At 52.4% G+C, this 14,991-nt stretch overlaps 1 protein-coding gene across 1 annotated transcript; it reads left to right on the top strand.

The window, feature by feature from the left end:
• Positions 1 to 56: 56 nt before the first annotated feature.
• N7537_011933 (hybrid PKS-NRPS biosynthetic cluster) lies at positions 57 to 11,975 on the top strand (the record flags this gene model as incomplete). The annotated part of the gene is made up of 1 exon (XM_056902987.1): positions 57 to 11,975. The coding sequence occupies one exon, from the start codon at positions 57 to 59 to the stop codon at positions 11,973 to 11,975; it is 11,919 nt and encodes a 3,972-aa protein (XP_056748274.1).
• Positions 11,976 to 14,991: the final 3,016 nt, after the last annotated feature.

Below are 14,991 nucleotides of genomic sequence, written 5' to 3'. Positions count from 1 at the left end.
TCAATACTTGTCCACCTTCTTTGTTACTCTTCACAATCGCACACTACTCTCCCAAGATGCAGGACTTGATAGCCATTGTTGGCTCTGCTTGTCGATTCCCTGGGCAATCAGATAGCCCTTCAAAGCTATGGACTCGGTTAAAAGAGCCCGTCGACCTTCGCAAGACCTTCCCTCCTGAGAGACTGAACCTCGCTCGGTTCTATCATCCAGATGGAGAGCATCATGGCAGCACAGATGTACGTGGGATGGCATACTTGCTGTCAGAGGACCCTCGTCAGTTTGATGCCTCTTTCTTTAATATCAACCCTCGCGAGGCGGAAGGGATGGATCCTCAACAGAGGCTGCTGTTGGAGACTACCTATGAGGCCCTTGAGGCGGCCGGCTACTCACTGGAGGCCATGAACGGCTCAAAAACATCTGTTCACGTCGGCGTAATGAACGCAGATTTCAGCAACATTCAGCTACGAGATTCGGAAGTGCTACCTACATACAATGCCACTGGCACCTCCATAAGCATTCTTTCAAATCGACTGTCATACTTTTTCAATCTAAAGGGCCCGTCAGTGACTGTCGACACGGCCTGCTCCAGCTCACTGGTAGCCTTGCATCAGGCCGTCCAGGGCCTTCGCGCCGGTGATGCAACCTCCGCCATTGTTGCCGGCGCAAATTTGATTTTCGATCCAGCTATGCACATCGCTGAGTCGAGCCTGCATATGCTGTCCCCTGACTCATGCTCGAGGATGTGGGATAAGGATGCCAATGGATATGCTCGGGGAGAAGGGTTCGGTGTATTGCTCCTCAAGCCGCTGAGTCGAGCCATTATGGATGGCGACCACATCGAGGCAGTCATCCGCAGCACGGGTGTCAACTCCGATGGCCGTACCAGGGGCATCACCATGCCCAACGCAGCGTCTCAAACGGAGCTTATTCGGCAGACATACCGGGATGCAGGCCTTGACCCTATCCTGGATCGATGCCAGTATTTTGAATGCCACGGAACAGGCACTGCTGCTGGAGACCCCATAGAAGCGCGCGCTGTGCACGATGCATTCTTCCCGGCTGAAACAGGCACATCCTCGAACCCGCTTATTCCCAACGGCAAGCTGTACGTCGGATCCGTGAAGACGATCATTGGTCATCTAGAAGGTTGTGCGGGCATTGCTGGAGTCCTCAAGGCTGTTCTCGCCATCAAGAACCGCACCATCCCTCCAAACATGCACTTCCACGAGCCGAATCCTGAAGTTATCCCCTTTTACACCCGTCTTGAAATCCCCACAGCCCCGATACCATGGCCGGATACTGGCAGATCTCCCATGCGTGCCAGTGTCAACAGCTTTGGATTCGGCGGGACGAACGCTCATGCTATCATCGAAGGATACGACGCGCTGAGCAATCCAGTACGGGAGACGACGATAACACCTGATGATCTCTTCATTGGACCTCTGTTGTTCTCCGCTAACTCCAGCACGTCCCTTGTTGCCAATGTCAAAAACATTGCGGAGCGGATCAGGTCCGACGCTTCAATTGATCTTGAAAGGCTGGTGTGGACATTACATGCTCGGCGGAGCGTCTTGCCCATCAAAGCCTTCTTCACAGGTGGTACCGTGCAGAGATTGCTCAACTTCATGGATCGGTTCATGGCAGACTCCGAGGTAGCCACGAGCTCGACAGCCGGAATCAAATACCAGCCGCTGAATCCGGCCGAAGCCCCCGGAGTCCTTGGTATCTTCACTGGCCAAGGTGCGCAATGGGCTTCCATGGGTTCTACCCTTCTCCAGCAGAACCTTGTCTTTCGAGCAGCTATTGAGCAGTGCCAGGCTGCCTTGGCCGCACTGCACGACGGCCCTCAATGGTCTTTGGTAGACGAGCTCGTGAGAGGAGCGACCGAGTCTCGCATCGGGGAAGCAGCCTTATCACAGCCGCTCTGTACCGCTCTACAGATAGGGCTAGTGGACATGCTGAGGTCCGCGGGCATCGAACTTGATGCGGTAGTGGGCCATTCCTCCGGCGAGATTGCCGCCGTATACGCCGCTGGGATTATCGATGCAGAGGACGCCATCAAGATTGCATACTACCGTGGCTACTACGCCAAATTCGCTACCGGGGCACGAGGTCAAGCCGGGCGCATGATGGCCACTGCCATGTCCTTTGACGAAGCGGAGGAATTCTGTGCCCGACCTCAATGGCATTGTCGTCTTGTGGCTGCTGCAAGCAACTCCCCACAGAGTGTCACACTTTCCGGCGACATCGATGCCATCGAGGAAGCAATGCAGATTTTCGAGTCCGAAAAGAGATTCGCGCGGATCTTGCGAACCGATACTGCTTACCATTCGCATCATTTGCAGCCATGTGCTGAGCTATACCTGAAAGCATTGCGAGCCTGCCAGATCAAGGTGAATCCGCCCCGGAAGGACTGTGTGTGGATATCCAGCGTCCGTGGCGATGCCCAATTACTAGAGGGGGGCCTGTCAACGCTGGTAGACCAGTACTGGGTGGACAACATGTGCAACCCGGTTTTGTTCGCGCAAGCAATTGAGACTGCGATCTGGAACGGGGGCCCCTTTGATGTGGCCGTCGAACTGGGCCCACATCCAGCGCTCAAAAGCCCCGTGGAGCAAACAATCAAGGCAGTCTATGGGCCTACCCCGGCCTACGCCGGACTCATGCGGCGCGGTGACAATGAGATCGAGGCGTTCTCTGGCGGCGTCGGTTTCGTTTGGTCGCGACTTGGACCGAACGCCGTCGACATGAGTGGATACCGCAAGAGTTTCAAGGGAGCCGATCGTCTACGGCCACAGGTGCTGAAAGACCTGCCACCCTACTCTTGGGACCACGGCAAGCAGTACTGGAAGGAATCTCGTATCTCCCGCCAATATCGGCTGCGGCAGGATACTCCGCACGAATTACTAGGCCGTCGAGTTCCCGATGACACTGATGACAGCCGGAGATGGCGAAACGTACTGCGCCTCAACGAATTGCCTTGGATCAAGGGCCACGTCTTTCAAGGACAGGTTCTGTTTCCCGGAGCTGGCTATGTGGCTATGGTTCTGGAGGCAGCACGGGCGCTAACAGATGGCCGACCGGTCACTTTGTTGGAGCTCGAGGATGTTTCTCTGCGCCGCGCATTGGTTATTCCAGAGCAAGGAGGTGTCGAAACCGTCTTCACTGCCCGGGTCATCGACGCGAAAGATGGGAAAAAGTCCACCGACCGACTGGAAGCAGAGTTTGCGTGTTATTTTTGCTCCGCCGAGGGCACCGAGCCGTTGGTTAAAGCATGCACAGGCCGTCTCATCATCAACTATGGCGATCCGGTACTAGATGCCCTGCCACAAAGAACCCGGTTACCAGCAAACAATGTACCAGTAGACATGGGGAGGTTCTACGATTCCATGAACAACATTGGTCTGGATTATCAGGGAATTTTCCGCGGTCTAGTTTTTGGCAAGCGATCTCTGGGCTGTTCATCAGTCAAGGCCGCTTGGGGGCCAGATATGCAAATTGACGACTATGTTGTCAACCCTGGCTTCTTGGATGTTGCATTCCAGTCACTCTATACGGCCTTTTCGTCTCCCGCCAGTGGAGAGATCTGGGCCCCTTATCTGCCGATTCACATTGAGAGACTCGCCGTGAACCCCAATGTGTCTTACCGAATCGGGAAAGTCGAGACTCAAATGGAGGCGGACGCGTTCATTACTACAGCGAACTCTACACTCCTTAAAGGAGATATCCAGCTTTACCAATGTGAATCTCAGCATGCTACCCTCCAGGTCGAAGGGATCTCGTTGAAATCCATGTCCGAACCTCAGCCGGAGAACGATAGATGCCTATTCTCGGAGACTGTCTGGGGCCCTGATGTCTCATTGGGCGTCACTGAAGTGGCTAGCCATGCAGCCAAGGATGACATTCACCTGGTAGAGGCTTTGGACCGAGTGTCCCTGTTCTACTGGCAGAAGCTTCTTGAAGAGGTCGGCGCGGAGATCGCCCAGTTCCAGTGGAACCACCAGCGAATGTTTGACGCCGTCGATTTCCAGGTCGCCTCCGTGCGCAGCGGAAAACATCCCATTGCGAAGTCAGCATGGCTCAAGGATGATTGGAATACCATCCTTGCAGTAAGCGAGCCTTATGCGTCTCGTGTGGATATGCGACTCATCCACGCGGTTGGAGAGAATCTGACCTCCGTTGTGCGTGGTGACACACAGCTGCTGGAAGTCATGGTCCAGGATGACATGCTCAACCGCTTTTACATGGAAGGATATGGTTTTTCAGTCATCAATAGCGCGGTCTCGGACGCTCTGGAGCAGATCACGTTCAAGTATCCTCACGCAAACATCCTGGAAATTGGCGCCGGCACTGGTGGAACGACCCGGAGTATCCTTAACCGAATTGGCAGCCGCTATGGATCTTACACATACACAGATATCTCCCCTGCCTTCTTCAAAGTCGCGGCTGAAAAGTTCGAGGACGCACGGCGAAAAATACAGTTCAGGGTCTTGGATGTGGAAAAGGAGGTTGGCGCTCAGGGCTTCGACGAGCGCAGCTACGACGTCATCGTCGCCGCGAATGTCCTCCATGCCACGCGCAAGCTGGAAGAGACCATGAATCATGTTCGGGCTCTTCTCAAACCCGGCGGGTATCTTGTTCTGATGGAGATTACTGGCTCACATGTCTTGCGGACGCAGTTCATCATGGGTGGCCTTCCAGGCTGGTGGTACGGCGTAGATGACGGACGTGTCCTGTCCCCCGCCATATCGGTTGAGCAATGGAACCAGCTACTTCTCGATACTGGCTTCTCTGGCTTGGACTGTTTGAGGCCGGACATGTTGGATGAAGACAAGCACTCCTTCTCACTCATGGTGAGCCAGGCCATGGATGAGAAGACGCAAATGCTCAGGTATCCAGCATTGTCCACGAGCTTTGCCCCAACAGGGGATGTTCTAATCATCGGAGGCCGAACCAATCCGAAGGTGGAGATAGTTCAGGAAATCCGTCACTACCTCGCCTCCTGGACGAGTCGTGTACAGGTTTGGCATAGTATCCAAACCAAGCAGCTGGATCGGCTGGCTCAATTCGAAAATGTCATTTGCCTCGAAGAGTTGGATCAACCTTTATTCTCCACTACCATGACTGGCGAGACGCTGCTAGCTCTGCAAAGGGTTTTGAGCGGGACAAGGAATGTTGTCTGGGCCATTAACAACGCCAATGGCGAGAACGCCCATGTTAACATGACAGTCGGTATCGGGCGAGCATTGAGAACAGAGGTCCCTGGTTTGAACCTCCTATTCGTCGAAGTCGATGCTATTGATAATGCTCCCGCATGTGCACAACAGCTCTCGCAGATGTTACTGCAGCTAGTAATTAGATCACTGTGCGCGACTGAGAACATGCTGTGCGCAGTGGAGCCGGAAATTCGAGTCCAAGACGGGCGGCGCCTTATTCCTCGGGTTCTTCCCATAGCGCCAATGAACCAGACGTACAATGCGAGTCGACGAGTCATTACCAAGGCAGTCAATATCGAGACCACGTGCGTGACTTTGGAAGACTCTGCAGGTTCACTGCGCCTAGTGCGGGGACCGTCCATGGTAGATAGCCCCGTCCAGCGTGGCCATGATCGGCTCCGAGTCCATTTTTCTCTCCCTCTCGCAGTCTCTGGGGGCCCTCCATGCTACTTGTGCAGTGGTGTTTCGAGGGAGAGCGAACGGCCGGCCCTGGCACTTTCCACCTCGAACACGAACTTTGTCGACGTCCCCAACGACATGGTCTTGACATTAGAGCAGGGTCAACCTTGTGATGCCGCGGTGCTTGAAGCGACAGCCCGCCATCTCCTGGCGAGAAACATCTGCAGCCGCCTTCCGGCCTCGAATGAAACACTTGTTTACCAACCTAGCCACGACTTTGCTCAAGCACTGCTGTCAACGGGACGCCAATTCTCATTCGTCGCTACCGACGAGGCCAGCTGCTTCAGTGATTGGATCTACTTCCACCCTAGGGCCTCGCGCCGCGCTATTCAGCCTCACCTACCAGAGAGCTTGGACGCCCTTATCGACTGTACTGGTGAAGTACCCAAAAATCTCATATCCTGTGTCCCGACACACTGCAAGATATTCAACACGACGCTCCATCAGCTCGACGCCAGCCTTCTGGGTCCCGCATATTCTGCCGCTCTCACACGTGTCAGCTCCTCATGTAACAGACCGAGCATCCAAATCAGAGACCTTCCGCTGGCCACGCTCTCCAAACCGTCGATGGTCGATTGGACAGGTGTCGAATCTGTGGAACTGACACTTCAGCCACTTAGCACCAGCGAGCTTTTTTCGCCAAGTGCCACTTACCTCCTTGCTGGCATGACAGGCGACCTTGGCCTTTCACTGTGTCGCTGGATGATTGACAATGGCGCCCGCAATATTGCCTTGACGAGCCGGAATCCAAACGTCGACGAGGAATTGTTGCAAGACATGCGCCAGGGTGCTGCCGATATCCGAGTCTTCCGGAACGACATCACCGACCGAGACGCTGTTTGTCGGCTTGTTGAAGAGATCAGAGAGTCAATGCCGCGCATTGCTGGTGTTTTCAATGCATGCATGGTCCTCCGGGATGGACTCTTCTCCGAGATGGACATTGACTCCCTCAATGGTACTCTCACGCCCAAGGTTGACGGGTCCAGGATACTAGATGAAATCTTCCAGGATGACTCTCTCGACTTTTTTGTCCTATTTTCTTCCCTGGCGAGCATCATTGGAAATGCTGGCCAATCCAACTACCACGCTGCAAACATGTTTCTCTCCGGTCTTGCCGCCAACCGTCGTAAGAAGGGTCTTGCAGCGTCCGTCTTGCACATTGGTCTGGTCACCGATGTAGGGTATGTTGCTCGCAGGGGTCAAGCAATGGAGGAGCGACTCCGTAGGCTGTTTTTCCTGCCATTGTCAGAATCGGACATCCACCATGCGATGGCGGAAACCATTCTAGCCAGTCCGTCTCACAGCACACGTCAGCACGAGATTATTTTGGGGCTAGAACCTTTCGTTGATTCGCCCAACGCGACTAAACGGCCCCCATGGGAACACAACCCAAAGTTCTCGCATTATGTTTCCCGGCCATTGCTGGACGAAACGCCGGCGGTCACGGCATCGGAAGCTACAGCAGACGTGAAACAACTGTTGGGGTCGGCGGTTTCTGCGGACACAGTCACCCCTATTGTCCAAGAGGCATTTGCGAGGAAACTCAAATCGATGATGCAGCTCCCTACCAACAGTGTTAACCTGAATATTCCCCTGATTGACTTGGGGTGCGACTCTTTGCTGGCCATTGAAATTCGACGCTGGTTCATCAAAGAGGTTGGCATTGACGTTCCAGTCCTCAAGGTGTTGTCCGGCGATACCACGGCTCAGATCTGTGAGGATGCAGTTTCGCAATTCCTGGCTTTACAGCTTGAGAAGAAAGAGGCAGTACCATTCAACGCGATGGAAAAGCCCAATACAGAGCCTCAAGGACCCAGTGATGCCCTTGGCAAAGTCGAGAGTGCCAATGGGGGCTCCGAAACGAGTAGCCAAGGCGATGATTCGCGAGGAAATTTCTCGTCGTCGAGCAGTCACACCAGTCCAAGTCTCCAAGCTACTACTCCTGGCGTCAAACCGAGTACCCCAGCGCCATTGGATGGTGACGCAGGACCTCCCGATTGTGCACTTGAGCGAGCCATAATTCGGGTTGAACGTGCCTCCTTTGCCCAGTCAAGACTGTGGTTCTTGACGCAGTATCTCCATGATCCAACGACGTACAATGTCACCGTTCGTTACGATGTTACAGGGAAGCTTCCAGTTTCACGAATCGTCAATGCACTGCACACAACCATTCGCCATCATCAGTCTCTGCAAATGTGCCTTTTCATGGACTCGGACAACGAAACACTGATGCAAGGAGTCCTGTCGCCGCCTTGCAGTTCTATCAAAACTGTTCTTTCTGGAAACGAGCATACCGTCATAGAGGAATACGAGCGTTTGCATCGTCGAGCTTGGGATCTCGAGAAGGCGGAAACCTTCGCGGTCACTGTCGTTTCTTTGTCGCCCGAACAGCATATCATTATCTTCGGGTACCATCATATCGTCATGGACGGGGTGAGCTGGCACCTTTTCTTGCGAGACCTGGACCTCGCATATCGCCTTAGATCGCTCCCTCCGATTGAGATGGAATATATCGAGTGGTCGGACAAGCAATTTCGGTCCGCTCAGCGAGGAGACTTCACCAGACAACTCGATTACTGGCGCAAGCAGCACTCGCCTCCACTCTCTGTCATGCCACTGTTACCAATGGCTCGGACGGATTCTCGCAAGCCGCTCACCACATATGACAGCCATGTCGTCCGCGCCGAAATTGATCGGGGGCTGGTGTCGCACATCCGGCATGTCAGCCAGTCTTTGCGCGTCACTTCCTTCCACTTCCATCTAGCCGTGATCCAAAGCATCCTTTGCCGCTTATTGAAGATAGAGGATCTTTGCATTGGAGTCGTAGATGCGAACCGAACTAATGAAGCTCATTCGGGAACTGTGGGATTCTTTCTAAATCTTCTTCCGGTCCGCTTTAATACGAAGAAGCACAGCACATTCCAAGATCTGGTTTCCTCAACCAGACGCACAATTCTTGAAGCCCTTTCCAACTCGGAGACGCCGTTCGACCTCATTCTCGAGGATCTGAAAGTCGTGCGACGTGCAGAATACAGCCCCTTGTTCCAAGTCGCTGTCAATTATCGCATGGGCGCAATGCTCCAGGTTCCACTTGGAGACGGCAAAATGGAGATGGCGTCTGTCGACGACGCAAAGAACCCGTACGACCTCAGTTTCGGGATCACAGAGTCTGCGACGGGGGCTTGCTTGATGGAACTGACTAGCCAAAAAGAACTGTACACGGAGCAGTCTACAGAGCTCTTGCTACAGATGTACGTGGACGTCCTTCGCGCCGCGTCCGACAATCCTTCACTTCCTGTCAATCAGCTACCAGTCACGTTGGAATCGTCACGCGGGAAAAGTCTTGCCGTTGCAAAAGGCCCCAGGGTTGAGTATTCTTGGCTGAACACCCTATGGGAACGATTCGACGCGATCCAGAAGTCGTACCCGGAGGAAGCTGCCATCAAGGACGGGAATTCAGGCATGAGCTACTCGCAGCTGGCCAGAAGGGTTGAGCAACTTGCCGGGACGCTAATCAGCCAAGATGTTGCCGCTGGAGATAGAGTCGGTGTTCTCCTTCATCCGTCCATCGACGCCATTGCTTGTATGCTAGCCTCGCTGCGCGTTGGATGTATATATACACCCCTCGACACGCGACTGCCGCTGGCTCGATTGAATACCATTGTCGATGGCTGCAAAGCCTCGTTGGTCTTTTACCACGTTGCAACCCGTGACGCTGCTCTGGAACTTGGAAAGTTTGCCAAACTGGCCGATGTCGACGATATAAGGGGAACAGTTTCAGCGCAAGTACCGGCAGTTGCGCCTCCATCAAATCTGGCGTCTTTCCTGTTCCACACCAGCGGCAGTACCGGGGCTCCCAAAGGCATTCTGCTTACCCAACAAAACTTTGTGAATCATCTGGCTGCGAAGACTGACAGACTGGCTCTCGGCAGGGAGGTTGTTTTACAACAGAGCTCGTTGGGATTCGACATGTCCGTCGTGCAGACTTTCTGCGCTTTGGCCAACGGTGGAACCTTGGTCATCGCACCGAAGGAAGCGCGGGGAGACCCCGTTGCACTGTCCAGACTTATTGCAAAGGAACGAGTGACGCTGACGATTGCCACGCCCTCGGAATACTCCTTGTTGATGCGCTTCGGACTTGAGCAACTCCAGAAACCCTACGCATGGAGACATGCCTGCATGGGCGGCGAAGTCGTGTCGCGGCAGTTGATTCAGCAGTTTTGCCAGCTGGATCATCCTGATTTGCAGCTGACCAACTGCTATGGTCCAACGGAAATCACCGCTGCTGCAACATTCCAAGACATCCCTCTCCAATTGGAAGACCAGAGTACTACTGATGGATCCCCGGTGGGAAAGCCCTTGCCCAACTACTCGGTCTACATCATGGACGCTTCTGGATCTCCGGAGCCCATTGGTATCGCCGGCGAGATATGTATCGGAGGTGCTGGTGTTTCACTAGGCTATTTGAAATCTCTCGAACAGACTGACGCGAAGTTCGTTCAGGACCCCTTTGCTAGCCCAAAGGATATTGCCTGCGGTTGGACGAAAATGTACAGAACAGGAGATATGGGGCGACTCCTCGAGGATGGCACTTTGGTTTTCATGGGCCGCATGGACGGCGATAATCAGGTCAAATTGAATGGTGTGCGGATTGAGCTCGATGGAATTGCCAACAGCATTCTCGCCACTGGACATGATCTGGTGTCCGAAGCTGTAGTCACCGTTCGTCCTGGCTCTGGCTCCGGTTCGCCACTCCTCGTGGCTCATGTCGTCCCTCTTCGGGCCCCCGTTGACGTCTCCAGACTTCAGCAGCTCGCCAGAGATCTTCCACTGCCACCGTACATGCTTCCGTCCGTGGTCATTGCCCTGGACCGCCTGCCTACCAACGCTAACGGGAAGGTTGACAGGAAGGCCGTCATGGCACTGCCCCTGCCAACCCACCCCGCTGAAAGCGCGGCGGGTACCGGCCTTGGTAATGCAAGGCATCTCAGCCTCGCAGAGGGCGAGCTACGCCTGCTGTGGGAGAAAGTCCTTCCGGTCTCCGGTGGCCCGTCACGACTAGATGCCGATTCCGATTTCTTCATGCGAGGAGGAACATCCATGCTGCTGGTCCGACTCCAGGGTGCTATCAAGCAGTCGATTGGGGTTTCAATCCCCATCGCGGAACTGTACCAGTTTCCGACTCTCGGTCAAATGGCGAGGCGAATCAGTCGCCGTAAGGAAGAGCTTCAGGTGTCCCACACATCAGTAATTGACTGGGATTCCGAAACCTCACAGACCCAATGCCTCATCTCCGCAGCTCAAAGCCAATACTCGACACGTCAAGCAAAATTCCATGACCGTCAGGAGATCTTGCTTACCGGTTCCACTACTTTCCTCGGCAAAACAATTCTGCAGTCCCTCCTCCACAATCTGCGCGTTAAACGAGTGCACTGCGTCGCTGTCCCCGCGGAGGATGCGTCCCTCCTCCCGTCGTCCGACAAGATCGTCATCTACGCCGGCAGCCTCCTCACGCCCAATCTGGGGTTGTCGCAGACAGAGATGGCGGACCTTCAATCCCTCATAGACGTCATCATCCATGCCGGGAGCACGGGGCACTGCCTGAACAACTACACTTCCCTACGCACCGCGAACCTCGGCTCAACGAGGTTCTTGGCGGGCCTTGCTATTTCACGCAGAATCCCCATCCATTTCATCTCGTCCAACCGTGTCACCTTGCTCTCTGGCAATAACAGTCTCCCTCCGGTCTCGGTTTCATCCTCCCTACCCAACCCGGATGGCTCCGAGGGCTTCACCGCCAGCAAATGGGCCTGTGAACGGCTCCTTGAATCAGCCGCCGCACTCGAACCCGGACTCCCCGTTACGATCCATCGTCCGTGCGCGGTCATTGGAGACGAGGCGCCAAACGAGGATGCTCTGAATGCTCTTCTGAAATACTCCAAGCTCACGCGCTGTGTTCCGCGTTTCGAAAACTTCGAAGGGTATCTTGATTTCGAGGACGTACACAGGGTCGCCGGGGCGATCGTGGCAGACGCTCTGTCTACTGCTGAGTCAAAGACGAGCAAGTCTACTACACGATTCGTGCACCACTCCAGCGGGCACAAAGTGTCCATGAAGGACTTCAGAGGCCGAATGGAGACTTTGTTCGCGTGTCCGTTTGAGGAGGTCTCTATGGCTGAGTGGATTGAACGCGCATTGCAGGCTGGTATCGATCCACTGATCACGGGATACTTGGAGGCGATGACGATGAAGGGGGAGACGATTCGGTTTCCTTATATGGGAGAGACGGGATCGCTTTGAGGGTCTGTACGGAGTACTTTTGTGCCAATTGATTTGGGTTTCGTCTGATTTGCATCTTGTATGTATACGCAGTAACCAGAATACAATTAGATGAATACCGGATCTGATCTACCTGGACATCTCTCTTGGAATAGATGTACTGAATGACTACTTTCACAAAATACTTGGTGCCATTGGACCCTTCGGCTGACTCAAGAATACGGTGGCAGTGCCGCAGAGCCCTTTTCTGCCGTTGGGGGCAAAAATATCATGTTTCATAAGCTTAGGAAGCAAAAGTGTCAGGAAAATGGAGATTAGCATTGTATTGACGCGTCAGGTAACGTGGATCCCTGTTACTCCGGCCACCACCAAAATAAAATGGGTCCCGTAGCAACCTCTGTTTTTGAACACCAACGATGCCCCCAATTCGCTCTCAAAAGGCTCAAAAATTGGTTGAACAGGAGGGCCACCTTCTGTTAGCTATTAAAGCTATAGAAAATGGGAAATATAGCTCCATTAGAGCTGCTGCCGAAGCTTTCACTGTGCCGCGATCAACGTTACAAGATCGGATGAACGGTCATGAAAGTCGGGTTGTACGCCGCCACCATCGCCATAAATTCTCTGAACTTGAAGAAAAGTCGATGGAAGAATGGCTACTTTCTATTTATTCTAGAGGGTTTGCCCTTACACATGCTATGGGTCGAGATATGGCTAATCTACTACTCCATGCCCGTGAAGCAACCCCCTCCAAGACCTCTCCGAAAGTTGGCAAAAATTGGGTCACAGACTTTATTAAACGCCATGATTCTCTTGCGTCCTACCTCTCGCGTCGATATGACTACGAGAGAGCTCTCTTTGAAGACCCTAAACTTATAAAAGGGTGGTTTGATCTCGTCCGAAATACCATCCAAAAATATGGAATTGTTCCGGCTGATATCTAGAACTTTGATGAGACGGGATTCGCGATGGGTGTTACCTCTTCACAATATATTATATGTTCTGCGGAATATTATGGTAAACGAAAGGCTCTACAGGCAGGAAATCGTGAATGGGTTACTGTGGTTGAGGCTATTAACGCCGAAGGGGGTATTCTTCCGCCGTACCTGATCTTTAAGGGCAAGGTCTTTCTAGAACGCTGGTTCCCTTTACCTCCGAATTAGGCTATCAATCTTAGTCCAAATAGTTGGACTAATGATCAGATTGGTCTAAATTAGCTACAGAAGCACTTTATCCCTAATTCTACACGAAAAGGGGCCTATATATTGTTGATTCTCGATAGTCATTCCTCTCATCTTACTCCACAATTTGATAAATTGTGTGAGGAAAACTAGATAATCTGCCTCTGTATACCCGCCCACGCGTCCCACCTACTATAGCCCCTTGATGTAGGCTGTTTTTCGATATTAAAAAAGGCAGATGGAGGGTTGATTAGGGAAGAAATGCGGACCAGGGTGAATTCGATTGATAAAGACGACTTCCTTTAAATCTACCCGATCGCAAGAAAGGCTACGTTTAAAGCTACTACTATACAAAATAGCTTTAGAGGTGCCGGTCTAGTACCTCTAGATACTAATCATGTATTAGAGAAGCTTAACATTTGTGTTGAATCTGTTGATTCTCTCCCTTCTGACCACCCCCTGCGGCCTACTTCTTCTAGTAGTGCTAGCGATTTGGATGCTCTCTGGAGCCTCTCAAAGGTTCAAAAAACAAGTTCTACGATCAAAAAAGAACTAGCACCTTCATCGGTCGCATGATATGTATGTTCGAACCGCTGTTCGGCTTACTATTGTGGAAGACCGCCTAACGAAATTAGAGGCTTCAAATAAGAAGGCTGTCAAGAAGAGGGCTGCGAGTAAGAAGCAGGTATCCTATATAGGCAGTCTGCGGAGTTTGGAGGAAATTCAACAAAGTGTGGTTGTGGAAGATGAAGATGCAATGGAATATATATCTGCGATGGATTGTACTGTAGAAGCTGCAGTTGAACCTACACTTCCCCCTATGCCCCTAATTCGGCGAGTTGTGACGTGCTTTGGGTGTGGAATTCAAGGGCATGCATATCCTAAATGTCCTACGCGTGTTAGATAGTCAATTTATGTTAATTTTTGTTATTAAATTTGATGTTCAAAATTTTGATTTTTTGAAGTTCCAAGAAAGTGGCCGGAGTAACAGGGATCCACGTTACCACTAAGACACCCATCTTTGTATTACGCGTACTTTTGCCACTGCTTACCACCTCGGATTTGTAACCACCGAGTCACTGGTACTCTCATGGGTATTTCAACCCCCATGAAGTTCGATAGTTTAGTTCATCAGAATCAACACTTTTTTCATCTCATCTTTGCATTCCCCTTTCTTGATTCCGTTGCTCTCATTTGATGGTTAATCCTTGGTAATTCATAGCTTGTACAGGACATTCCTGTGAAAAAGTTCCCAAACCAATGCCCAGATAACATCCAAGAACGTCCTCTCGCGCTAGTAATGGTCTGCATTGCTAGCCTTCCGCTAGAACCAATGAGCCATAATTATTAGCTAATGAGGCTGTTGGTTAATCCACTTTAGCCACCTACTACGTGTCCTTCTGGGTAATTACTTCCTGCTAGTAAGCGTTACTTCTAGACTACCTGCCTTGTAACAGTCAATTCATATCTCTCTTCTCCTATTTGCCAATCTCATCTCTGTCCCCGACAGTAATGTCCAGGATCTAGCCCCTATGGCATAGTGGGAGTGCATGAGAACAGGACCGTCCAGCGGCCCCGCCTTCCACGGACCGGTCCGGCCCAGCGCTGGCCAGAGCGGAAAACAGCCCCAGCAGGAATGGAATCCAATGACATTGCGCAATGGATCAACAACAGCTTGCGGGGGTCGCTTCCAAGAAGACGGATTGTTAGCAAACCATTCTGTATCAACAGTAGCCAATGATCTGACTGCTGCAACCTTCCTTTTTTGGTCAATGATGAAACCTGATAAGTTGGGGGCGGCTCTGATTGACAAAATACAGTAGAGAACTGTATCAACGAGTCAAATGCTTCTAAGAAAT

The sequence above is a fragment of the Penicillium hordei genome (assembly GCF_028827395.1).
Source record: "Penicillium hordei strain IBT 12815 chromosome Unknown utg000006l_segment0_segment0, whole genome shotgun sequence".
NCBI lineage: Eukaryota > Fungi > Ascomycota > Eurotiomycetes > Eurotiales > Aspergillaceae > Penicillium > Penicillium hordei.
Note: the sequence above shows the minus strand (reverse complement) of the source record. Positions and strands in the feature narration are given on the sequence as shown.